The sequence below is a fragment of the Pelobates fuscus genome, chromosome 5, assembly GCF_036172605.1.
Source record: "Pelobates fuscus isolate aPelFus1 chromosome 5, aPelFus1.pri, whole genome shotgun sequence".
In the NCBI taxonomy this organism is placed as follows: domain Eukaryota; kingdom Metazoa; phylum Chordata; class Amphibia; order Anura; family Pelobatidae; genus Pelobates; species Pelobates fuscus.
The window spans coordinates 270,043,972-270,070,631 of NC_086321.1; the positions used below are offsets into that span (position 1 = coordinate 270,043,972).

Here is a 26,660-nt window from a genome sequence, read left to right on the forward strand (position 1 = left end):
CTTGGTGAGATACCTTGGAATAGATGGCTTCATAGACACTATTAGTATGTAAAAACTGAAACACAACTGATTAAAAATACAATAAATTAATATAAAGTCAGGGCTCAACGTTTCCACTAATAGAGTAGCCATTGGCAAGTGAAAATGTAGCCTTGGCAAGTAAAGATTCATCCGAGGAATGTATACAATGTATATAATATACAAATGTATATTCCTTGCAGTGACAGCACAGGACTACAAATTGTAAACCCTGATGGAGCAACGCATTTAAAACATTACGAAAGTCACAAGTTGTAAATCAATATGAAAAATATAAAGTTTACAACACTATGTCGTTACCTCCTCATTATTGAAAGAATTAGAATGAATACTGCCAATGAACATATTTACTACTACACTTGCAAAAATATAATGTGTGTTCGAATTGATCTGTATACATAATCCAAGGCTAGGTTTATTACTTAAACAAGTACGGTAATTGTGAAGCTACAATATGATGGGATAGCATGGCGTGCAGTGCTTTACATAAACTATATTAAACTTACTTGATCCCACAGGGCCATTTCTCTACTGTTCCATCTGGAAGTCCCTGTAGATAGCAGCTTCTGCATGTTTCCCAGAAACAAAACTTTGTTGACTTTGTGGGCCTTGCAATTGGACTCCTGGAGAAAAATAGAGCATGCAGTGAAAGTATAAATGGTTTGCATGACTTTCCAGTATCACAATTAGATATTGAAAATTCATATTTTAACAAATTAATGATTTTGAACAGGCAGATCTTGCTTTTAGAATCCTGTAGTGTACAAATTATTGAGGTCATCTCTGCAATTATTCTCCATAATTATTCAGTGCACTTTAGGGGTAAGAACTAGGACTCTCGGTCTGCCCATGATTAGTGAATTACATTCCTGAATGTCATCTGCCAAGATATATATATATATATATATATATATATATATATATATATATATATATATATATATATATATGTGTGTGTGTGTGTGTGTGTTTGTGTGTAAAGGCACTATGCCTGGAATTGTGTGTGGGCTTTTGCCGACACACCCTCTGGTTTGCAAATTACCCAGGTTATGAGGGCCTTCCTGCGTCGGTGGAGGAAAATCCGCTTCATGAGTAGGAAGCCTAAACCACGGTCTGCCTCCCCCAGTTCTCTTTTCTTTGACATTGTACACTCTGCCTATGTACGGCCACGCTACATGTTCACTGTGGTTCAGTACATTCGGCCTACTTTCGGCCATGCTACATATTCACCATGGTTCAGTACATTTGGCTGCACTACATTTTACTTTGGTTCAATACATTCGGCCTATGTTCTGCTACACTATATAGTCACTTTGCTTTAGTACATTCGTTAGTTAGTTTGGTTAGTACATTCAGAAAATAGGTCAATAGGCATTCTGACAAGTTGTTTTCCAGTCCAGTTATGAACAATGTACCAAAACGAAATCCTAGGGAAAAGATGGTGTTTCGTTACAGCAGCAGTACTTGCATCCAATGCATTATCTTACAACCAGCATATTTTCAAGTTTTCAACATTCCTCACTGGGTTACAGTCAGGGCCGGATTTTCCTATAGGCTAACTAGGCTTCAGCCTAGGGCCTCAAGATCAAGAGGGGCCTACATTCAAATTGTTAGCAAAATTAAAATGACACTATTCTAAAAACAGTGAACACTAAAACACTGAACCGAAAATAAGGAGAAATTCTACACATATGATATGACCAGTGGCGTACTAAGGGGGGGGGGGGGGGGCGGTCCACCCAATGTGCAGAGCTGCAGACAATGGATCTTGCGTGCACTGCCCAATCAGAGCATTGCCGCGGGTTACCATGGCAACGCTCTGATTGGGTCTCGCGAGATCCATGGTCTGCAGCTCCGGAAATGAGGGCCACCGGACCACCAGACCACCAGGCAGCCCCCACTGGACCACCAGGGATTTAAGGTAATTTTTTTAGTCACCCCCCTCTCCTCATCACCCCCCTCCCTCTCACAATCACCCCCCCTCCTCATCTCGACTTTTTTTTTTTAATTTATTATCCGTGCCACATTTTTTTATAAAGGTTAGTACCAATCACAACATGTTTCATTTAACATATTCATATATATCACAGTAATGATGTATTTTATTGTCTCTCATGTAATTTACAAACTTAAAAATGGGAGATGAAAGGGCCTCATAAGTGGAATAGCCTAGGGCCTCTTTTCATCTAAATCCGGCCCTGGTTACAGTATAATTCATTACATCTTTAAGTATGTGATACTTATCTTCTTAGCAACCTGGGAAGTTTTTGGCGGTATGTACATTTGAGGAACCGGTCAAGATTCAAGTAGGCAAAAATAGGGGGGAGGAGCTTTATTAATGTAGCTCTGAGATAGGTAGTATTAATATTTTCTGCACTTTTTTTGAGGCTTATGCATTCATCAGTTTTGGAACACCACAACCAACTTGCTTTTCTAGTAGAGCCAAAAACTGATTGTATGCCTACGGCTATTGTTTCCCGACCACAAATTGTATATATCTCTCTAAACTCCAAAGTCTTCCACTCAAGGACTTCTAAACTATATGGCCTGGCCCTGAAGCAACATTTAGCAGATAATACAAAAAAAAAAAACTAATGTCAATGTCAGGTTTCTTTTAAGTTGTGAAATATATATATATATATATATATATATATATATATTACATATATGTTTTGTTTTTTTCATACAATGCCTAGGTTTCAATATTCTGTGTGTGTGTGTGTATATATTTTAAAAATAATGTTATTTAAATTCAATATATACACATATATACACACATGCAACACTACATGTTGAAAACTAGGTATTGTACGAAAAAATACTAAAATCAGAGCAGATTATCTGAACTGACTTGAAACCATCTGTTTCCCTTCTCGCTCTTTCAACTTGCTGCACAATTAAAGATTGCTCTGAGATGAGCCAAAAGTCATTTCACATCATGGTTGACCAACATCTATCTGTTTACCATCACTTCAAAAACAGTAAAAGCGTAACTGCACACAACATAAAGCCATTAAAAACATTTAAATCTCTACTACTGCACAATTTCACACCCATCTACGGTAATCTTTGAGATCGTAAAAACGTTGCTAACGTCTAATAACTCAGCTGGCAAGTAGATAGGAACACGTGAATAGCTCTATGTATGATGTCCCATATGGCATTTGCATCACGAATTCCCAGAGTAAACGACACACTTTGCACAGCGTATAGTTATGGGCTGTTACATTTCTATTTCCAAACTCTGAAATAATGCAAAATAACATAATATATTGCAGACTCCATAAAGGCTTTCTAAAGGATAATTATCATTATTTGCTGTCTTTAAAACCACACAAACCTCCAGATTTTAATTAAAAAATATCAGGTTATTTAATGTCATAAACCATTGCTTGAATTTTGCTGGCAACATCTATTTCCCCACTCTTAGCCAGTCTATCCTGGCAGATGGTTGCCTATCAAGTCCAGTTTACCCCTCTGTTTAATTCTGTTCAAGTTAAAGCTCATGACAGATTCTGTAGTCCATTGGTTTCTCGCTCTAGTCTACTGACCTTCCCTAGTTTGATTATCCATGAGCAGTGAATCACAACAGCGTCTCTACCAGGTCCCATGTACCATATATGCTCATGGGATGTTGTGTGTCTTGTCCAAGTGCCCATATATTGTACATGTCTATGGCCTTTTCCAGACTAACCTCAATTCGAATTCACGTTTCCTACTTGGAAGTGGAACATCTCCAGATTTCCTCTCTAGTCACAGTAGCTACCATTAAATTCCAGTGACCCAACAAATGAGTCTATATGTTGTAGCAGAAAGCAAGGAAGATGCATAGAAAAGGTTTTGGTTGATCCTGAAAATCTTTATCCAAAATCTTGCAAATCGTGAGCCTTTATTAGCTTTGCGTTTAAAGTGTATGCATTCATTCAAGCCTAAATTCTCAAAAGAATCGGTTACTTAATGCTAAAAAAAAAAAATACAAATAAAAAAAGACTGGTGTTTATAAACGTTAAAAATAAATAAAAATATATAGAAAATAAGTGGAGCAATCCACAGGATTTTTTTCAAGTGTGTAATGAAAATTAAATCAAATTACATTTAATTTTCCTTACACACTTTAAAATAAATCCTGTGGAGTACTCCGCTTATTTACCTAATCGATTTTTGTGCTGGGAAGCACAAGGGTAATATTGGATTTATTTCTCTATGTATGAGCGCCAGAGATATATATATCAACAATCCAATATATATATTATGTTTAGAAAAGGATACATTTTCCTTCGGTCGCCTGGGATTCTGAAAACAATATAAAAACATCAAATACTTCTCTTAACCCCTTAAGGACACATGACATGCGTGACACGTCATGATTCCCTTTTATTCCGGAAGTTTGGTCCTTAAGGGGTTAACGACCACTATAGTGCCAGGAAAACAAACTTGTTTTCCTGGCACTATAGTACCCTGAGGGTGCCCCCACCCTCAGGGTCTCACTCCCGCCGGGCTGAACGGGGAGGAAGGGGGTTAAAAACTCCTGATGTCATTGGCTAAATGCGCATGAGCCGCGCGCATTCAGCCAGTCCATAGGAAAGCATTCTCAATGCTTTCCTATGGACGCTGGCGTCTTCTCACTGTGAAAATCACAGTGAAAAGCGCGGAAGCGCCTCTAGAGGCTGTCAATGAGACAGCCACTAGAGGCTGGATTAACCCATTTGTAAACACAGCAGTTTCTCAGAAACTGCTGTGTTTACAGCAGGCAGGGTTAACCCTAGAGGGACCTGGCACCCAGACCACTTCATTAAGCTGAAGTGGTCTGGGTGCCTATAGTGGTCCTTTAACCCCTTAAGGACACATGACATGTGTGACATGTCATGATTCCCTTTTATTCCACAAGTTTGGTCCTTAAGGGGTTAATGTTGTGTTCACTGTTAATTATAAACATCCATAGATTAAAGGGCTTTGACCTACCTTATTGACAGCCCTGATGAAATGGCTTATGTTTCATCTGAAGCCCAGAGGATCTCATAAATGTGTGCTTCTTTTTTTTACTTTATACCATTTTGTCATGCTTTCAACCACTAATTCTTGCAGAGATCCACTGGAATCAATATATAATGTATACAAAATGATTCTGAAAGCAGTTATTGAATTCAAATAGAAAATATAATGCTTGTGACTATGGAGAATAGATTTCAAAATTGGTGAACGTAGAGGGACCTAGGTAACCTGGCTGGTTGGTTATCCCCTTTGGTTAGAATAGGTCAGACCCATTTCCCCAGTAACTGAATGGGACACAGTTCCAGGATACAATCTTTGACAATGTTTATTTGGGCACACAGCTTTTAATGCACAGACTCCCACAGGGGGTCTCCATCTAACACAACACAATCTCATGCAGAAGGGGGCTGGGTTACAGATAACCATCTCCCGCTCTGGAAGATACAAACAGGACACACATGAGTACACATTACATACATGGGGGTGAACTTTGGGGCTTGGCGCCCCAAGATGAAAAGGGGTTACAGGGTTACATTTTATATGGATGAATAGCCCCGGGTCCCCCCTAGGACCTCTGCAAAAAGCAGGGCGATCGGTTGTACTGAGCCAGAGTTATCGGCGTCAAAAGTCTGGGGCTCAAGGATCTGTACATCCCCGAAATTAGTTCCATGGTGTTGCTTGGTTTAGACCGACGAATTCAAACTTTGCCGAAATGGCGCAAACCAAATTGCGCCAATCAGCGTTAGGTGGAGGAAGTTGTTGTGCCGCCCAATCCGAAGAAAGGGCTCAAAACTCGGCTGCACCAATCGGTGCTCGGGCAGGAATGTTTTTTTTTCCGGCCCAGTCAGACGATAAGGCGCGAAATCCGAAGTCATCAATCCGCTGAAAGGCGTGAAGCTTATTCACGCCAATCAGTGCCCAGGGATGAGAGGGGCGTGGCCGCCCAATCAGACAGAAGGGCGCAAAACCCCGTTTGAACCAGCGCTCCTTCTCGTATTGGTCGTTTGCTACCTGCGACGACCAATCAGCGCTTTACCCGTGCCGACCAACCGGGAAAATGGCGCAAACCCAGTTTGAATGGGCGCTCCTTCTCCCATTGGTTGGCACCGACTTCCATGTGGCCAGCGGGAACACTGCGACCGTGAGACCAAATCACAGGGACTCCCTGCTGGTGCGCGTCCCTCTCCCCTGTGGATATCTCCACGCAGGCCGGTTCGGGAGTCGAATGCTCCCTCTGGTGGGCTTTTGGTGATATGAACCAGCGGCCACCCAGGGGAAGCATGAGCCGCTCGTTTCCTTTGCGGTCTGAGGTTTTCACACCTCGTTAGTGAGGTGTGAACATTCTAACTAAACGTTCTAATTGGAGTATTGGGGTGGTCCGGTACGGTTCGGGAGACCAATGCTCCCCCTGGTGGGCGTTCAGTATTACGAACCGGCAGCCACCCAGGGGAAGCACGCGCCTCTCGTTCCCTTTCGGTCAGAAGAAGAATATAAAAGAGGAGAAACACAAATTCTAGGAGGGCACATCCATGCATATAAACAAAGCAATTCACAGTTTAGGCAAGCAAACAAAGGGATGGGACTGCGCCGTTGAGCAAAGTAAATTAATTTAAAATTCCTGGTTGAGGTAGTAATTACGAAATAGAGTCCAGTATAATGGAACTTTGCTCCTATGTTGGTCTCTGAAGTTGTAGAGTTTCATTCCTTGCAGGTATATGGAGGAGGGCGATGAGTGATGAAAATAGTAATGGTAAAGGGTGATCCAAAAGGTATCCAAATAAAATAGGAGAGATAATACTCACTTTTTGTAGAGCTTAATCCAGCTCTGGTATGAATAGCTTGCAGCGGTATGATCCCCGCTTACGGGATATGCGGTGGGTATCCTCTTTGGTGTGGTGACAGACAGCCGGGGGAAAATAAAACAAAGAACAGTGATGGTGCAGTCTGTTCCAAAAGTAGATAAAAAAAGTATAAAATATAGTAGATCCACTCACATTTAATAGAGCTTATACTAGCTCTAGTGTAGAAGGCATACACCGGTATAATCCCCGCCTTTGGGATATGTGGTGAGCGTTCTTTGAAATGGTTCTTTAAGATGGTAACAGGAGCTCAGGGAGAAGATAATAAAACAGTCAAATAATGCTGGTATATAAAATATAATAAAATATACTCACAATGTATTGGGCAGGCTAACTGCTCTATGATACAGGCACGGGTGGTATAATCCCCACCTAAGGATTCTTTGGAGTATAGGAGATAATTGGTTAAAAAGCCAGGTAGTAGAAATGTCCCGAATAGTTCCTGGCGAACATAGCTTGTTCGCCACGGATGGCGAACATAGCTTGTTCGCCATGGATGGCGAACATATGCGATGTTCGGTCTGCCCCTATTCGTCATCATTGAGTAAACTTTGACCCTGTACCTCACAGTCAGCAGACACATTCCAGCCAATCAGCAGCAGACCCTCCCTCCCAGACCCTCCCACCTCCTGGACAGCATCCATTTTAGATTCATTCGGAAGCTGCATTCTTTTTTTTTTTTTTTTGACAGAAGTGTGTTATATTTGAGCATGCTAGGCTAAACGTGCGTATATCATGGCTAGTTGCACTGAGGGTATGATTATATAGCAGTACATTGTTGTGAAAGATGGCTGTCATGTTTAGGGTGTAGCTTGCACGTTATCAACTGTGTATTTATATCAGCAGCTCCACCACTAGTTATAAATCAAGTGTGAGTCGCCCCATGAGATGAGACTAGTGAATAACATAATACATGAACGGTTAAGGTAAAGGCATGTAAGGAACTACGACTACGACTCTTTAGGAGGTGGAAATAATGACATGTTTAAACGCTTGCTACTTTACGATTAGTTAATGTTCAGAGAGCAGTTCATGTGATCAAAGGCATGGTGTGGAGGATCAGCTATAGTGGGACATGCTTGGCAGGCTGCTGTTTACGGCTTGTGCTCATCCGATCCCTTCTGGGCGCCAGGTGCAGACCCTGGGAGTCCCTGATACCTGGAACAACAAGGCAAGTCTCTAGCTGTGTGCCGGGTTCGCGGCTTGAGGTGGTGGAAGCTTGTTTTGTCGGGTGGTCGGATCTGTCCCGTGGTGCTTCACTTCCGGTGCGGGATTGTGGTGGCGAGTGCTTGACGTGGGGCAGGCTCTGCATTTCTGTTTGTGCCTCCGGTCCCGTCTTCGACGCCTTTTGCGTTGGTGGATTTTAATGGGGACTGCTTCGCTTAGCTGTGGTGGAGCTTGTTGGGGCTTCCTGCTTGTTATTTGATTCCAAAATTGATTAAAGGGTCTGTCCAGCTTAGACTCAATAACCTGCCATGATTTGCTGGTACCAGGAGGACACGCGGCTGCCGCCATATTGGGAGAGTCGCAGATGAGTATGTCAGCCTGGGCGGCTGTGCTCTGTGCGTCCATTAGCTCCAGACAGCCTCTCAGGAGTGGACCGGGATAACCCCCACCGATCTGAGGGGGGGGGGGGGGGGTAACGGAGCTCCTGCTGGGAAGTAGCTGCTCCTGGGCATCCCAGGATCGGGAGATCGGCCGCCTCTCCCGTCCGGTGAGCACCAGGCCACACTTGCCACGCGGAGGTAAGTAAGACTCTGTCGAGTTGCTGACCGCTATTAAGCATGTCGGGTCGGTCAGGTAGGAGCAACATTGCTGGGTCATCCCCCACCCGTGCCTGTATCATAGATAAAGTCGCTTGTTGATAGCTGCTTAAAGTGAGATATTGAGGGAGCTCACACGAAGTGCGTCTTTCCTCCATGACAGCTAGGGCTGTTAAAAAACATTTCACACAGATTGGTGATTACTGTGTATAGTGCGCTTACAAATGTAATTGAGTTAGAAATAAGCAGCTACACACTCTACTGTCTTATCCCCACTAATTATAGTAATGAACCAAAGTGAGCTTAGTACAATCTGGATATAACGTCCAGACTCTACTTATCAAATGAGTGGAGCGCTAAAGGTATAAACTTACCCTAAAATAGGGTTAAATCTCAGATGTATATCAGTACATATGAAGGAAACAAAAAATAAAACACAATATAGTGTAAATCCACCGGTGATAATTCAAATAGTCAAACTCACATTGATCAGAGCGTTAAAGGGACAGGCTCAAATCACTTGCACAGTAGTATCGTATGGAGACACTGCACCCTTTTGCCTGGAATGGATTTCCCCAAAGGAGAGAGAAAGGGAGACTTCCTAGTGTATTACGTTTCAACCAAAGTAAAAAACACAGTGGTTATGGTTGTGCTCACCTTTTCCTGAGCCAATGAGAACCTGACTCTGGATGATAGACCTGGGTACCTCTAGAGGGGGGCACCTGCCCTTCTTTAGCAGCAAGATGAAGTTAGAAGCTGATGGGACTTGGTTTAAAATACATACATTTATTGCAACTTTAAATATAAAAACAAAAACATAGAATTAAATAAAAATATCCAGTTGCTTCTATATAAGATAAAGAATGTCCCAGTAATAAGCTCCAGTCCCGAGACGCGTTTCTCCCACACTATGGGGGATAGAAAGGGCTACTCTGAACAAAAAAAAGTGTGAATTAACCCTTAATTGTTGCCATGGATTGCTGCCATCAGGAAAATAAGATTTTATATGGAAACAATGTTACTTAATGTACATACATATATTTGACAAATGTTTTAGTGTTCATTGTAATTGTATTTTGTCCTTAATGCTTTCCTATGGAATCACTTGTTTCTGAAATCCAAGACTGTCCACGTAAAAAAAAAAAAAAATAAAAAAAAAAAAAAACGAACAAACAAGTACAAAATAATATTCCAAACCTGTAGAATATTTCCTTGGCGAGCATCGAGGACCCTAATTTTTCTGTCTTTGCAAGATGTAGCAAGAAGACTTCCGTCTGTGTTAAATGACATGGAGAGGATCACATCTTTATGACAGTCAATAGTCCTCACTGGGCTGCATATTATAGACTCCTCTGTGTCAAGATTCCATATCATTATCTGGTGAAGAAACAATGTAACATGTTTTTTTAAAACGTAATATGTAGGCATGTATTTTTAAAGCATAAATGTATTTTTGAAGCTTTCATCTTGGAGGTTATTATTTTGTCCATTCTTGGCGAGGATTATAAAAAAAAATTTCTACCCTAAAATTTCAGGTTTCGACGAAAACAATTTGTCAAAGCAATTTGTTAAAAAAAAAAAAAAAAAAAAAGGATTTGGTGTGGTTACATTAACTTCAACAGGTTGTCTGGATTGGGAGCATGAATAGATGGGTCTTCTTGATGGGATCGCAGGGATTTATAAAGAAAATCAGTCACAAGTGGGCAGTGCTTCCTGAACATTTGTATTGATGAGTATTGAAGAAAGTTTATTTTGCTATCAAATATGATCTTATTCATTAAACAAGCACAAATGTGTCACACATTACTACTGCATGAGCATTAATCTATAGACTATTCTGGGAAAGGGCTCCACCAGTCCACCTTGGACACATCATACCTTGTAATCATACGCTGTACTGAAAAGAATATTGCTAGCTGTCGGGTGCCATTCTAGAAGTCCAACACGTCTGCTGTGACCCAGCAACTCCTTCTTTGCAGTTGTTATGTTTTTAGTTACGCAAGGCTTTGGAATATCCCAAATTTTCACCTGTCAAGTCAAAAAAATATAATCATAAAACACATACCCTAATTCTGGCTCACTGTGTAACAAAACCGCAACAACACTTCAGATTAAGTACCAAATAGTACAATCTCTTTTCTATGTTGGTTGATTCACGGCGGACTTAGGGCATTCATTTTCAATTGCGATGTTCTCTTTTTTGAGCATTCAATATTGCTTCTGTCTCTCTCTCTCTTAAAGGGACACTTCCGATTCCAAATGTGGAAGAATTTAAGCGGCAGAAAATCAGCCAGAATAGTTCTTTTATTTTTTTTCATGTTTCCCAATGCATGGAATTTGCAAAACACAGGAGTAACAATAACCACTCATATTAGCTACTCATAACGTTACTAATATTGAATTTCAAATTTAAGGCCAAAGTAGCAGAACTGAAAGGATAGTTTAGTGAACTAGAGAAAGGCAAATACCATCTCACTAATGATAACGTTATTTTGCATTAATGAGTGTGCCCCGTTAATACAGCTACATCACAAGTACACTTGCATTAGTTTTCTCTCTTTTTTTCATCATTACAATACATAAAAAAGGCATTCAGACAAATTTATAAAAGGCAAAAAAAAAAAAACACTTAATTTTTTTCCTTTCCCTTCCCTGCACTTTTATGACCACTGGTGAACTCTTACTATATCCTAACTGCCTTACAAAAAGTAGAAAAGGCATATATACACATAACATTTTAGAAACCGCATCGCAAAAAGTTGGGGGAGGTGCGGGGAGTCTTATTTATCTTTTACCTAAAGTTAGAATCCCAATCAATTTTTAACTACCATTTTCTCCACGTCTATAAATTTTTAAATTGATACCACTAGACCTGCTAAGCATTTTTCCCATTGTTTAGTGATTATTATAAAATTGATCCAGGATGGAATGAAGATTTCCAGTTTGTAGCAATTAAGATTTTTACTGCCATCGTACAATGGAAAAAAGATAAAGATCTTTATTTTGCCAACAAGCTAATTTAAAATAGAAACACAGAATGTGATGGCAGATAAGAACCATTCGGCCCATCTGGTCTGTCCAATTTTCTAAATACTCTCATTAGTCCCTGGCCTTATCTTATAGCTAGGATAGCCTTATGCCTATCCCACGCATGCATAAACACCCTCACTGTGTTAACATCTACCACTTCAGCAGGACGGCTATTCCATGCATCCACTAGCCTCTATATAAAGTACCGTATATACTCGAGTATAAGTCGAGCCCCTTAATTTTACCCCAAAAAACTGGGAAAACATATTGACTCGAGTATAAGACTAGGGTGGGAAATGCAGCAGCTACTGGTAAATTTCTAAATAAAATTATATCCCCCAAAAATTATATTAATTTAATATTTATTTACAGTGTGTGTATATAATGAATGCAGTGTGTGTGTGTGTGTGTGTGTGTGTGTGTGTATTAGTGCAGTGTGTGTATGAGTGCAGTGTGTGTGTACTGTGTGTGTATATAATTCAGTGTGTATGAATGCAGTGTGTGTACTGTGTGTGTATATATAATGCAGTGTGTGTATGAATGCAGTGTGTGTGTGTGTGTATGACTGCAGTGTGTGTGTGTATGACTGCAGTGTGTGTGTGTGTGACTGCAGTGTGTGTGTGTATGACTGCAGTGTGTGTGTGTATGACTGCAGTGTGTGTGTGTATGACTGCAGTGTGTGTGTGAGATGCAGAGCCTTGGTGGGTGGTGGGCATTTTTATATATTTTTTTAAATTATTCTTATTATTTTAATATTATTTTTATATATATATTTTATTTTTATATTATTTTTTTAATGTTATTAATATATTATTTTAATTTTATTATTGAAATTTTTGTTTATATTTTTTCGTCCCCCCTCCCTGCTTGTTAGCTGGCCAGGGAGGGGGGCTCTCATTCCCTGGTGGTCCAGTGGATGGGCTGTGTAGGAGGGGGCTAACAGAGAGCTGTAACTTACCTTTCCTGCAGCTCCTGTCAGCTCCCTTCTCTCACCTCCGGTCCGGTCAGCTCCCCTGTCAGCAAGTCTCGCGGAGCGTGCTCTGACCCCGGGGCTCTCGCGAGACTTGCAGTGGGGAGCGGACCAGACCTGAGGAGAGATAAGGGAGCTGACAGGAGCTGCTGTAAAGGTAAGTTACAGCTCTCTGCCAGCCCCCAACAGGACCGCCGGGCTTCTAATGAGTTGCCAATGTAAGTTGCCATAATACAGACATTAACTTGAGTATAAGACGAGTGGGGGTTTTCAGCACAAAAAATGTGCCGAAAAACTCTGCTTATACTCTAGTATATACGGTAATACTTATTGAAATTATTTTTAAACATTTGCCCCTCTTATTTAAGACCATGTCCTCTTGTTGTGGTGGTTTTTCTTCTTTTAAATATAGTCTCCTCCTTTACTTTGTTGATTTCGTTTATGTATTTAAATGTTTCTATCATATTCCCCCTGTCTCTTCTTTCCTCCAAGCTATACATGTCAAGATCCTTTAACCTTTCCTGATAAATTTATCCTGCAATCTATGAACCAGTTTAGTAGCCCTTCTCTGAACTCTCTCTAAAGTATCAATATCCTTCTGAAGATATGGTCTCCAGTACTGTGTACAATACTCCAAGTGAGGTCTCACCAGTGTTCTGTACAATGGCGTGAGCACTTCTCTGTTTCTACTGTTAATACCTCTCCTCATATGACATTCTGCTAGCATTTCCTGCTGCACTATTACATTGTCTGCCTAGGTTTAAGTCATCTGAAATAATTACCCATAAATCCCTTTCCTCTGATGATGTTGTACTGCATCAAACATTTTATACTCTGGCCAAAAATATGTAGTAAGGCGGCCTCTGGGGATTTTGGAGTGTCAATATTTGGTATAGTAAAAATCTGTTCCATAGTGGTTTTGACTTACATGTCCACCAGATATGAAGAAAAGTCCCCTCATTATTATTACATCTCCAACAAGTGGAAGAATGTGGCGACCTGTGGTCGCGACCTGGTGGCGACCACATACACTCGGTTTATTACTTTGAATTCTGTCTCCACCAGATTGAGGTAATGAATCTAGCTATTTACTTTGGAACTGTGGAGAAAGCGGAACACCATTCCTCCATTGTAATATCAAGATGAATTCCTTTCTTCCATATCAAACAGGCTGGGGACTTACCCGGTCTATCAACCATTCTCAAGACAATAATCCCTTACTCTATTAACTAATTCATAAATAAGCATATTCTATAATTTTCCTACTAACATCTGATATATCATATATATGTGTGATGAAGTTTTTTTATTCTCAGATAGGTAAAAGGTTCTCTCTTGGGTAAATGAAATTCCAATTCAATTTGGGGAAAGGGTTTCAAATTATCCTAAATCATGGTTTGGTTAATTGTACTAATCTCTTTTACGAGCCAGTTACTTAAATCTAAGTCTAATATGTATCATTCCAAGTGGTGAATTTTAAGATTAGCTGGAATTGTATTTAGTATACCACGGGACTTTATAAGTCATTTCCATACATTCAAAATATGACTTATAAACCAGCTCATTCACCTTAACTTGTTAGGTTTCATAGAACACACACACACAAAAATAAATCAAAATTGACAATTTACATGCCGGCTTTCTAATGAATACCATCCTTCATCTCTTGTCCCATGTTCCATTTCTATCCCACTCCATGTCTTTTCTGCCCATTCAGATCAACACACCCTTCCATTCTATTTTTTTTTATCCACCTTGATTCCGTCTCCCTTCCCAGCAACATTTATTTTTTTGTGCTGGTATTCATGGTTAAAGGGACACTATAGTTCCCAAAACAACTATAGCTTAATGGAACAGTTTGGTTGTATAGATCATTACACAGTTTCACTGCTCAATTACAGTGAAATTCTTTTTGTTTTGGTTTATGCAGCCCTAGCCACACCTCTCCTGCCATTGACTGACGCAGCCTGCATGAAAACAAAATGGTTTCATTTTAAATTAGATGTAACTTACTTTAAAAGTTTTTGTCTGGGGGAGGGGGAGAGGGGGGAGAAGGCCTGAGTACCATGGAGAAAGGTTGCATCTCTAACGAGCTCCTTCATAAGCCTGTTTTACATAGCCTTCTGTGACTTTCCTGGTTCATACCACCACGACCCTTGGAGAGATTTATGTTCCCCAATCTTCTCGGCACTCCGGGAGACAGTACATAGTTCATTGGAGGCTCACACAACCCTCCAGAACGCATGTGGCCTACTGCTTACCAAGCGGGAGAGGCGGCCGCTCTCCCGGCTTGGAAGTGCATGGACAGAGCCACCACATATCCTGTGGACCCCCCTTTGGACCGGCAGGGGTTATTCCGGTCCACCCCAGGAGGGTCATCCAGACCAAGCAACAGCGTGGTGTGACACCTTACCATCTGGCGGTGTCTACCGCAAATCACCAAATATGGCGGAGGCCACATGCTTCCCTACCTCAAGCAATGACGCGCTCAATCTTGAACACAGGCTGGAAAGACACTTTGAAGCTTTTTAGCAGAAGCTGGCAGGAAGATTGCACCAGAATGCCCGATTACAGCCAAGTGATCTACCACAACCCCAGCCAGCACCACGTGCATGTCGGCAGTCATCAGGGCTCCCTGTGAAGAAGGCCCAAATGTGGCAGCAGGTCAGATGGGGAAGCTCACCTAAACACACTGCACCTTAGCAACATACACTGCAGCAAACCACAGCTGGGCCTGCAGAAAAGATGGGGGCATTACAAGAAGCCCTGATCCCGGTGTATGTCCTATTCCACCACCTTCCACATCAGCTTGCTTGCCTGAAGAATTCCTTGCAGTGCTGATCCGGGTTCTAAACATGGCTGGCATTAGGTGAACTGGGACGTATGAACTGAGCTGTACAGCGCTGCTGCTGCTCCCTCAGTTTGCCGTTTTGGGTCATTAGTACCTACAACAGTGCACTACTAAGAGCTGTTATATGTTATTTGCTTTTCATTACTTTCTTTTCTTGAAGTCTGGTCTGGCCCTATCCTGCATATACTCATTGCTTTATTAATGTGGGGCGACCTCCTGGGGAATCACTATCACATGATGTACCTCATATGTATCCTGCTATATTGTTTTTTTATAGACCCACTATATTGTCAGTTAATTTAATCTGTTTCAATTGCCACTCATAATGCCTCATTCCCTGACATATACTGCTTAAGCTTATGTCTTATAACAAAAACTGTGCAGTCTAATCATATGTCAAGCTATTGTTTCTTAGGCAAACATTTCCAAATTTTGGTCTTGGTGTTGTGGCATTGCAAGCATGTTTGTAACCCTAAGTACAGAACAAGACCAAAAGTAAAGAATGCCAAAAAAAAACCCCAGAAAAAAAGTTCTCCTGCTCTGTAAATTGAACTTTAATCACACGGAGGCCGCTCCTGTAAGGACTAAAACTATTAGCAGGGCAGGAGAAAAATTATAAATTAAACAAATTTTAAAAATTAAACTTGCAATAAAGGAAGTATAAACATTAGATGACTCTTTATAGGAAGTGTTTAGGAACGTTGTGCAAGTCACATGCAAAGAGGTGTGACTAGGACTGCATAAACAAACTCCTAGAGAATTGAGCAGTGAGACTGCAGGGGAATGATCTATACACCAAAACTGCTTTGTTAAGCTTAAATTGTTTTTGTAACTATAGTATCCACTTAATGCTAACTCAAGAGGACAAAGAACTGAAAAGTGGCAGTAATTGTTTGATACACAAGTTATATTTTATTCTCATTTTATAAAGACAAGTTATGAATCCCCATATCCACATTGGAAAATGGAAGAATTAGGAATCTTTAGTTTTCAATTGAACTTACTTACCGACGCATCTTCTGAACAAGATGCTATTACATAATCATCAAACGGATTCCACTTAATATCCAGCACATTTCCTCTGTGACCACAAACTTTTGGGTAATGAGGGTCAAGTTTTCCTGACTGTGAAATAAAAATAGAAAAGTTAAAACCTACATCATAAGAGTTAGAATAACAACATGTATATGAATATGCATGACACATCATGCAGCCAAACCTTTTAAATGGACAGATAGAGGATTGTGATCAGGAGAGCCATTTATTCATACATATTAATTTCTAAAACCATTTATGGAAATTTAAATGGAAATGTAGTTGACAGTAGTAGTGGTTATACTTGTGGAGGTCTCATACACAACACACATAACTAAGTTCTATGATAAAAAGTAAGGTGATAATGCACAGATGGTAGAAGTATTTGACAGCAGCAACAAATCTGTTAATAAAAACATAAAAGCAACATATACATTATGGGCAAAATTGTGGCAAGATAAGAGGTGAAAGACATCTCAAAATAAAAACGGATAGGGGGAGGGAAAGGAATGAAACAAACCAAGAGTGGAAAAGTAGAATATATTAGTATAACATAGATACATTATTTAGAATTGCAGGATAAACCTTATTACAATTATGATATCTTTCTAAAAAAACTAAGATTAGTATATGTTCGTATGGAGAATTGCAGAATTTAAAATATGTATAAAAAAAGAGAACTAAACATACTAATAAACTTAAAAAGGACAAATATTATCTCATAGTGAGGTGCCAATATAGAAGTCAATATTTAAACCTTTTGGGGACAGCGTTTGCAGTTCGAAAATCCATTTTAACTCTTGTTTATCCAAACGGCAAGCACTGTCCCCCCCTCTCCAGTGATTGGTTACTCTTTCAATTCCCATAAACTCCAGTCCGCTTGGATCGGACTGGTGGTGGTCCAAAAAATGCTTTGATATGCTATGGTTAATAAAACCATTTTTAATATTTCTTATCATTTATGCATATTTTTAGAGGTCTACATGTTCTGCCAACATATTGTTGGCCACATGGGCATTTTAATAAATATATAACATTTTTAGTTTCACAAGTAATGAAGGTTTTGATTTTAAAATAAAATTTGTATTCTTATAAGCATTGCAACAACCACAGTGAAAAAAATCCCATTTGGAATTTGGACCATTTCTCTAAAAAAATTTTGTTGTTATTGTCTTTATCTACATAACTGAAGTTAAAATGCGTTTAAGATTTTTCGCTCCTCTAAAAATGAATTTAGGTCCTGTAAAATCATCTAATTCTTGATCTTGTTTTAAAATATGCCAGTTGCGGTTAATAATCTTTTTTAAAACACCAACATTTGTACTGTAGTTAAAAATAAAAGGGGTGTGTTTGTTTTGGTTGTTTTCTTTTCTCTTATTTTCCTTATATTTAAGGAGATGTGATCTATCTAATTGGCCAATTACTAAAATTTTGAAGCATATCCTTTTTAAAACCTTTTTGCACAAATTGTTCCTTTAGAACATTGGATTAATCCATAAAATCCTGGGTAGTTGGGTAGTTGAGCAATTGCGTCTTAGCCTTAAAAATTTACCTTTAGGTACATTCTCCGGCCAATCACGATGATGGCAACTCTCCTTTTCAATTAAACTATTGACATCTACTTGCAAGTTCGGGTTCTGAGAATATTATTAAAATGCTTATTGTAAAATATTTAAATCTAAAAAATCTATATTGCTTGGGCTAACACATTTAGTGAGTCTTATACCCCAATTATTGTAATTTAAAAGTTTTAAAAACATTAAAATTTCAGGTTCAGGTCCTCAGAACCTTTCCAGACTACAAAAATATTGTTGATGTACCTTCTATAAAAGACCAAATTCCCGCCCATGGCACCATCCTGATAAATACCATTTTTTCCCAATAGGACATAAACAGGGTGGCATAGCTGGGAGTGAACTTAGTCCCCATAGCAGTACCTTGGGTCTGCAAGTAGTAATTACCCTCAAACCAAAAATTATTGGTGAGGATCATTTCAATACCTTGAATAATAAAATTAATCTACTCATCTAAAAATGTATTTGATTGTCTAAGGTAAAAAAAAAAACTTGCATACAATTTTTTTTATATATTTATTAAAATGCCCATGTGGCCAACAATATGTTGGCAGAACATATAGACCTCTAAAATATGCATAAATGAACATAAGAAATATTAAAAATGGTTTTATTAACCAAAGCGTATCAAAGCATTTTTTGGACCACCACCAGTCTGATCCAAGCAGACTGGAGTTTATGGGAATTGAAAGAGTAACCAATCACTGGAGAGGTGGGGACAGTGTTTGCCGTTTGGATAAACAAGAGTTAAAATGGATATTTAAACTGCAAACGCTGTCCCCAAAATGTTTAAATATAGACTTCAATATTGGCAACTCACTATGAGATAATATTTGTCCTTTTTAAGTTTATTAGTATGTTTAGTTCTCATTTTTTCTAAATAACTTAAATTCTGCACTTCTCCATATTAACATACACAAATTTTAGTTGTTTTATTAAGATATCGAAATTGTAATAAGGTTCATTCTGCAATTTTAAATAATGTATATTATGTTATACTAATATATATTCTACTTTTCCACTCTTGGTTTGTTTCACACAGATTTGTTGCTGCTGTGAAATACATCTACCATTTGTGCGTTATCCCCTTACTTTTTAATCAAGAATTTATGTATGTATAATTGTTTTTATGGCATAACACGGGTGATTGTATTCTGCACTGGTTATTTTTAGTATTATTGTAGTGCCAGTTATCTTTAAATATATTTTTGGACTTTAAAGTTCTATGTCTGCCGAGATCTAAAATTCTGTACATTACTGTGCTTTACAGTTGTGGAGCTCTGATTCACACACTGCATATTACTGTAACTGTAAGTATTTTTGCTTGGTACTCAGAGATGAATTCATACACAGACCCTTTTTATAGTTTTCTTTTCTTATTTTTAACTTGTGGTAAGGTTCTGTTTCACACACATTGCACATTACTAGGAGTTTCACTGACGTGGAACACTGTAATGAGCTTGTACACACTGCACATTACTGTGACTTTTACAGATGTGCAACTCTGTAAAACACTCACACACACTGCCTATTTACCTCTATGGAACTCTACAAAGCACTCATACACAACAAGCAATATGACCTCCTACCAAAGAGGGAAATCAGTGTAATAAGGACGGACATCGTGAATTTGGGTGTCTAGAAAGATTGTTTCTCCACGTCCTGTAAAAAACACATGATGGATATGGATATACAACAAACTATTTACTTTAATGAAAAGGTATACTGGAATGAGTGCACTCAAAATAATAGCTAATAGTCTGAGAATAGTACTATCATCGTCAAAGAATGCCCTAATAGCATGCAAATATGTTGCCGGACTGGGGATACAAAGCAGCCCTGGAAAAAAAAAAATCTATGCCAGCCTCATAAGTTGCGCCTTATATTGTCGCATGTAATATGTAAGGCTATGTCTTGCCACCCCAGATGATTGAGTAATATATATATATAGCAGACATTAGACTGTGAGAGTAGGACCTGCCAAAGATGGGGTACATTGACGTTGTGGCAGGCTTATGCAATGTATGATCATATAATGTAACTAAATCCCCATTATTTTTTTTGCCTAGATTAGGTGTTTTTAAAAAAACTTTTAAAAACTAATAAAATCTGTCAACATTGAAGTTGCTGATTAGTAGATAGGAGAGTGCGCTGGATCTTGTGTATTGTTTATTGTATAATATGGCCCCCAGCAGCACCCCATTTAAGCATGTTCAGGTGAGTGCAACCATCCCCCATGTTTTATATATATATATATATTGCTTTTTCTAATATAAAATATTGGTCCTTTCAGAGTAAAACATTTAATTATACAGTAAGCATACTCACATGCAGACACAGACAATCTCACTGACACACACAAGCTCATTGATACACAGCCTCATAGACAAACAATTTCACTAATATACATAAGCTCAATGACATAAAAAACACAAGCTCACTCACTAGCAGGCACACACACACATGCAAGCAAGCTCACTCACTAGCAGGCGCGCACACACAGCTTAATGTAGTGGTTCTGGTGTCTATAGCCTGTCCCTGCAGGCTTTTGAATGTAAACACTGACTTTTCAGAGAAAATGCAGTGTTTACATTGTTTCCTAGTGACACCTCTAGTGACAGACACTCAGACGGTCACTAGAGGCACTTCCTGTGTCAGTGCGGATTGGCTGAGATCATCCAGCTTGATGATCTCAGTCATAGAGGCAGAGACCAGCACGACGTTGAAGAAAAAAAAAAAAGAAAAAAAAAAAAAAGGTGAGTAAAACACTATTTTTAAAAACACACACAGACACCGTGACACAGACACACACACACACACCATGACAGACATACACACACCATGACACAGACCATGACACAGACACACACACAGCATGACGCAGAAACACAAACACAAACAGCATGACACAGACACACACACACACACAGCATGACACAGACACACACACACAGCATGACACAGACACACACACACAGCATGACACAGACACACACACACAGCATGACACAGACACACACACACAGCATGACACAGACACACACACAGCATGACACAGACAGACACACACACACACACAGCATGACACAGACACACACACAGCATGACACAGACACACACACACAGCATGACACAGACACACACACACAGCATGACAGACACACACACACACAGCATGACAGACACACACACACAGCATGACAGACACACACACACAGCATGACACAGACACACACACACAGCATGACACAGACACACACACACAGCATGACACAGACACACACTCCCACTGACATACATACTTGTTGCTACCTGTGTGGGTGGGCAGTCTGATAGGTGTGCTGGCGGCCGCAGGGAGAACTTGAATGGCGGCCGCAGGGGAAGCTCTACTGGCGGCCGCTGGGGGAGCAGGCTGTTCTGTCTCTACTCCCCCGCCCTCGTGCGCAGATTAATGAGACCGGGGCCGGAATATGACGTCATATTCCGGCCCCGGTCTCTTTCTAGCACGCGAGGAAGGGGGAGCAGACACTCAGACGGTCACTAGAGGCACTTCCTGTGTCAGTGCGGATTGGCTGAGATCATCCAGCTTGATGATCTCAGTCATAGAGGCAGAGACCAGCACGACGTTGAAAAAAAAAAAAGGGTGAGTAAAACACTATTTTTAAAAACACACTCAGACACCGTGACACAGACACACACACACACCATGACAGACATACACACACCATGACACAGACCATGACACAGACAGACACACACACCATGACAGACACACACCATGACACAGACACACACACACACACACACCATGACACAGACACACACACACACACACAGCATCACACACACACACACAGCATCACACACACACACACAGCATGACACAGACACACACACACAGCATGACAGACACACACACACAGCATGACACAGACACACACACACAGCATGACACAGACACACACACACAGCATGACACAGACACACACACACAGCATGACACAGACACACACACACAGCATGACACAGACACACACACACACACACACAGCATGACACAGACACACACAGCATGACACAGACACACACACACACACAGCATGACACAGACACACACACACACACAGCATGACACAGACAGACACACACACACACAGCATGACACAGACAGACACACACACACACAGCATGACACAGACAGACACACACACACACAGCATGACACAGACAGACACACACACACACACAGCATGACAGACACACACACACACAGCATGACACAGACACACACACACAGCATGACACAGACACACACACACAGCATGACACAGACACACACACACAGCATGACACAGACACACACACACACAGCATGACACAGACACACACACACACAGCATGACACAGACACACACACACAGCATGACACAGACACACACAGCATGACACAGACACACACACAGCATGACACAGACACACACACAGCATGACACAGACACACACACAGCATGACACAGACACACACACAGCATGACACAGACACACACACAGCATGACACAGACACACACACAGCATGACACAGACACACACTCCCACTGACATACATACTTGTTGCTACCTGTGTGGGTGGGCAGTCTGATAGGTGTGCTGGAGGCAGCAGGGAGAACTTGAATGGCGGCCGCAGGGGAAGCTCTTCTGGCGGCCGCTGGGGGAGCAGGCTGTTCTGTCTCTACTCCCCCGCCCTCGCACGCAGATTAAGGAGACCGGGGCCGGAATATGACGTCATATTCCGGCCCCGGTCTCTTTCTAGCACGCGAGGAAGGGGGAGCAGAGACAGAACAGCCTGCTCCCCCAGCGGCCGCCAGAAGAGCTTCCCCTGCGGCCGTCATTCGAGTTCTCCCTGCGGCCGCAGGTCACCGAAATGTCTCCCCGGCCCCAGGTGCCGACGGCCCACCGGGAAATTTCCCGGTATCCCAGTGGGCCAGTCCGGCCCTGCTATTAGGGCATTCTTTGTTAATAATTGGATAAACTGTGGTTTCCTATACATTCCATATGATTCGAGTTAGTCGGTTTAATATATGCCACACTTTCTTCTCCTTGAACAAGAAGTAATTTTTGCACTACAATTATCTCTTTGTGCTGTGTACTGCAAGCAAAATGTTTTTATGTTGTTAAAGGAACACTATAGTGTTAGGAATTCAAAACTGCATTTCTAAGACTGAAGTGTCCCTCTGCCTCTGTACTGATTGTTAAAGGGTTAATATAACCCTATTGAGAGAGTAGACCTCTCCAGCGTAATATGCCCCACTGGGCACTGTGGGAAAGGACCCCTCTCTCAATGTGCAATAAAACCTGAAATAAAAATATATACCTAAACCTGCTACTTCGCTCAATATACTACACATTTTTTTTAAATCCATTTTTATATTTTCATGAGGATACCTTCAACAACAAGAACCACCTGACGTACCACAACCGCACTATATCCCGTAGGCAGGCATTATTCCACCCAGGCATACAAGTTGGACCTGAATTGAAGCTACAAAAAGTGTGAGTGTACATTTTTACTTTACCCTTCCTCTATATAGTTATGCATCTATTTATTGTACAGGAAGGAGTCAAATTCTGGGGGGAGAAGTCTGGCACTCCACCATCTTAAAACTTAATCGGCCACCACTGAGTTTGATGGCACCAAGAAATTCAAGTCACAGTAATAACTTCAATAATATAGTTTACTATACTTTTAAAAGCGAAATGAAATTAAGAGAGATATTAACGAAGTGTGTGTGCGTGTGCTTAAAGGAACATTGTGGGCACCATAGCCATTTCAATTTGACTAACGTGGGTATGGTGCCTGGAGACCGTGGGCGCCAGGACCCGCATCATTAAGGTTTACTTCCCGTTTAGTACCTAGCAGCCTGCAGCCAAGCCTTTCAATTATGATATTGCAGTGAAGCCATGCTTCATTCTTGTGCCATACCAATACACACAAAGGATTAGGGCATTGATTGTCTCAAAGCATTTGGCTAATGCTCTCAGCCTATAACAATGCAATGTTTTGTGGACCCAGGACATACTTGAAAACGAGAAATCTCAATGTATCTTTCCTGGTAAAATATTTTATAAATAAATAACTGCCTGCTACCCAGGTGTAGCACGAAGCGGAGCATAGCTCTGTCTCTGCCTTTCTCATTGGAGACTGTGGTGCAGCTGTGAATAAATGGTATAGCAGTGATACGGCACCTGTGAACACCAAGCACCATTACCACTTAAATCCACCAAAGTAGTTATGGTTTCAATGTTCAGTTCATTTTTTTTTTATCAATTTCACAAAACTTTGTATCTTTGTTATATAAATGGCTACCATGAAAACGACTGGAAGACCTTGCAGTGTACACTTTCTATTTTTTTTTATTTACTTTAGTTTTAGCAGTATTGTGTTCGGTGGCCTATTAAATTTACTTTTGCAGCTCATCAGATTTTGGAAATTTTCAGAAAAACAATGACAAAATAGATTGTTAGAGTTGACCTGATTACACCTAGGACTTAAGTGATTTTTCTTTTCCATATTTATCTGCTGAACACAAAAAATCAAAGCTCATATGACAGATTTGCTTCAGTCAAGTCAATAATACACTCAAAACTAAAACGCCAAGTGAAGAAGGGGTTAATGCTGTCATAGTATCACTGCTTTTTAGCTTTACAAGCAGTTGATCTGCCTATTATCTGACTGGCAGAAGCGTTAGATAAAAGACATATGATTGACTACTACAAAACGGTTTTATTTTATCTTTTTGTCTTTTCTAATTAGGTTATGGTTAAGTGAAAGCCTACATGACAGCATGAACCCAGCTAGAGGTGATTATGTCAGTATTTTGCCTAATTAATTAGAAGCAGCACACTGACATAATCAATTGTTTACAAACTTTAATTGACATAAAACCTTTAAATGATCATTTGCATTTTCTCAGATTTCACATTAAAGATTTAGCAAGTTTGGAACTCTATCCAGATATGCACATACAGAAACATGTCACATGTGTGTATACATTTCATAAGCATACCTATAGGCAAATATTTATAACAAAACACATGTATAAACAGTTCAGACATTTTAATTTATGTCCAGTTATAGTGGGATTTTTTTTTGGTAGGCCTAGCAACAGCTTTATAGCTGTTCTCTAATGCGGAGTATGAAAGGACGGAACGTTTTGCCAACATATTTCATTCCGCAGGAACAAGTCATCAAATAGATAACCCCTTCTGTACGACAATTGAAAAAGGACTGTATGGGGAAAGATACTTGATTCATATTGTCTGAAAAAGTCTTCGTTTCCTTGGCTACAATGGCTACATTTGTACGTGCCCTTTGGGAGATATTGGTTTGAGGGTCTACTTGGAGGGCAAAAGTGGCTACGAGCATGTCCTTAAAGGGACACTATAGTCACCTGAAAAATGTTAGCTTAATGAAGCAGTTTTGGTGTATAGAACATGCCCCTGCAGCCTCACTGCTCAATCCTCTGCCATTAAGGAGTTAAATCCCTTTGTTTATGAACCCTAGTCACACCTCCCTGCATGTGACTTGCACAGCCTTCCATAAACACTTCCTGTAAAGAGAGCCCTATTTAGGCTTTTATTGCAAGTTCTGTTTAATTAAGATGTTCTTATCCCCTGCAATGTTAATAGCTTGCTAGACCCTGCAAGAGCCTCCTGTATGTGATTAAAGTTCAATTTAGAGATTGAGATACAATTATTTAAGGTAAATTACATCTGTTTGAAAGTGAAACCAGTTTTTTTTTCATGCAGGCTCTGTCAATCATAGCCAGGGGAGGTGTGGCTAGGGCTGCATAAACATAAACAAAGTGATTTAACTCCTAAATGACAGTGAATTGAGCAGTAAAATTTCAGGGGAATGATCTATACACTAAAACTGCTTTATTTAGCTAAAGTAATATAGGTGACTATAGTGGTCCTTTAAGATTTCTAACGCTCTGTGCAGTTACTGATGGAAATAAGAGGATGACCTGTTTGATGTGAGGGTCAGTAGTGGCCAATATCGTTTGAGAATATTTAACATTTTTGGCCAACCTGCATATGTCCCTATACAACGAATAAGATTGTCAGGAGATGGAGTTCGGTCTGAGAGTAATAATTCTCTGTCTGCAATAACAGCCCTGGAATAGGCCTTCTTTAGGACCCAATTCGGGTAACCTTTTCCTTTAAAGGCTTTACGGAGGTCTAGGTCTAATGCTTTGATTTTAAAATCCTCCAGGGATGAGCAATTTCTGCGTAACCGAAGGTATTGACCACTAGGAATACCTGCTTTAGACGAGTATGGTTGGTAACTAGTCCAGTTTAGTAAGCTGTTAGTCGCACTTTTTTTTGCGATATAACATGGTTGTTATCGCTCCATCTTGCTGTATAGAGACAGTAATGTCTAAGAAGTTCAGATTACTGCCCCCAACCTCAATGGTGAATCTCAAGTTGAGACTATTAACATTCAGCGATTGTACGAAATCGTTGACTTGATTTACAGAGCCCAACCA

At 40.3% G+C, this 26,660-nt stretch overlaps 1 protein-coding gene across 2 annotated transcripts in view; it reads right to left on the bottom strand.

The window, feature by feature from the left end:
• CORO2A (coronin 2A) overlaps positions 1 to 26,660 on the bottom strand; it is a 197,608-nt gene that overhangs the window by 31,795 nt on the left and 139,153 nt on the right. For both annotated transcript variants that reach the window (XM_063455291.1, XM_063455290.1), the window contains exons 3-6: positions 16,513 to 16,629; positions 10,532 to 10,681; positions 9,851 to 10,030; positions 546 to 662 (exon numbers count right to left, since the gene is read on the bottom strand). In XM_063455291.1, coding sequence (XP_063311361.1) covers positions 546 to 662; positions 9,851 to 10,030; positions 10,532 to 10,681; positions 16,513 to 16,629 — 564 coding nt within the window. The remainder of the gene's footprint in view (positions 1 to 545; positions 663 to 9,850; positions 10,031 to 10,531; positions 10,682 to 16,512; positions 16,630 to 26,660) is intronic.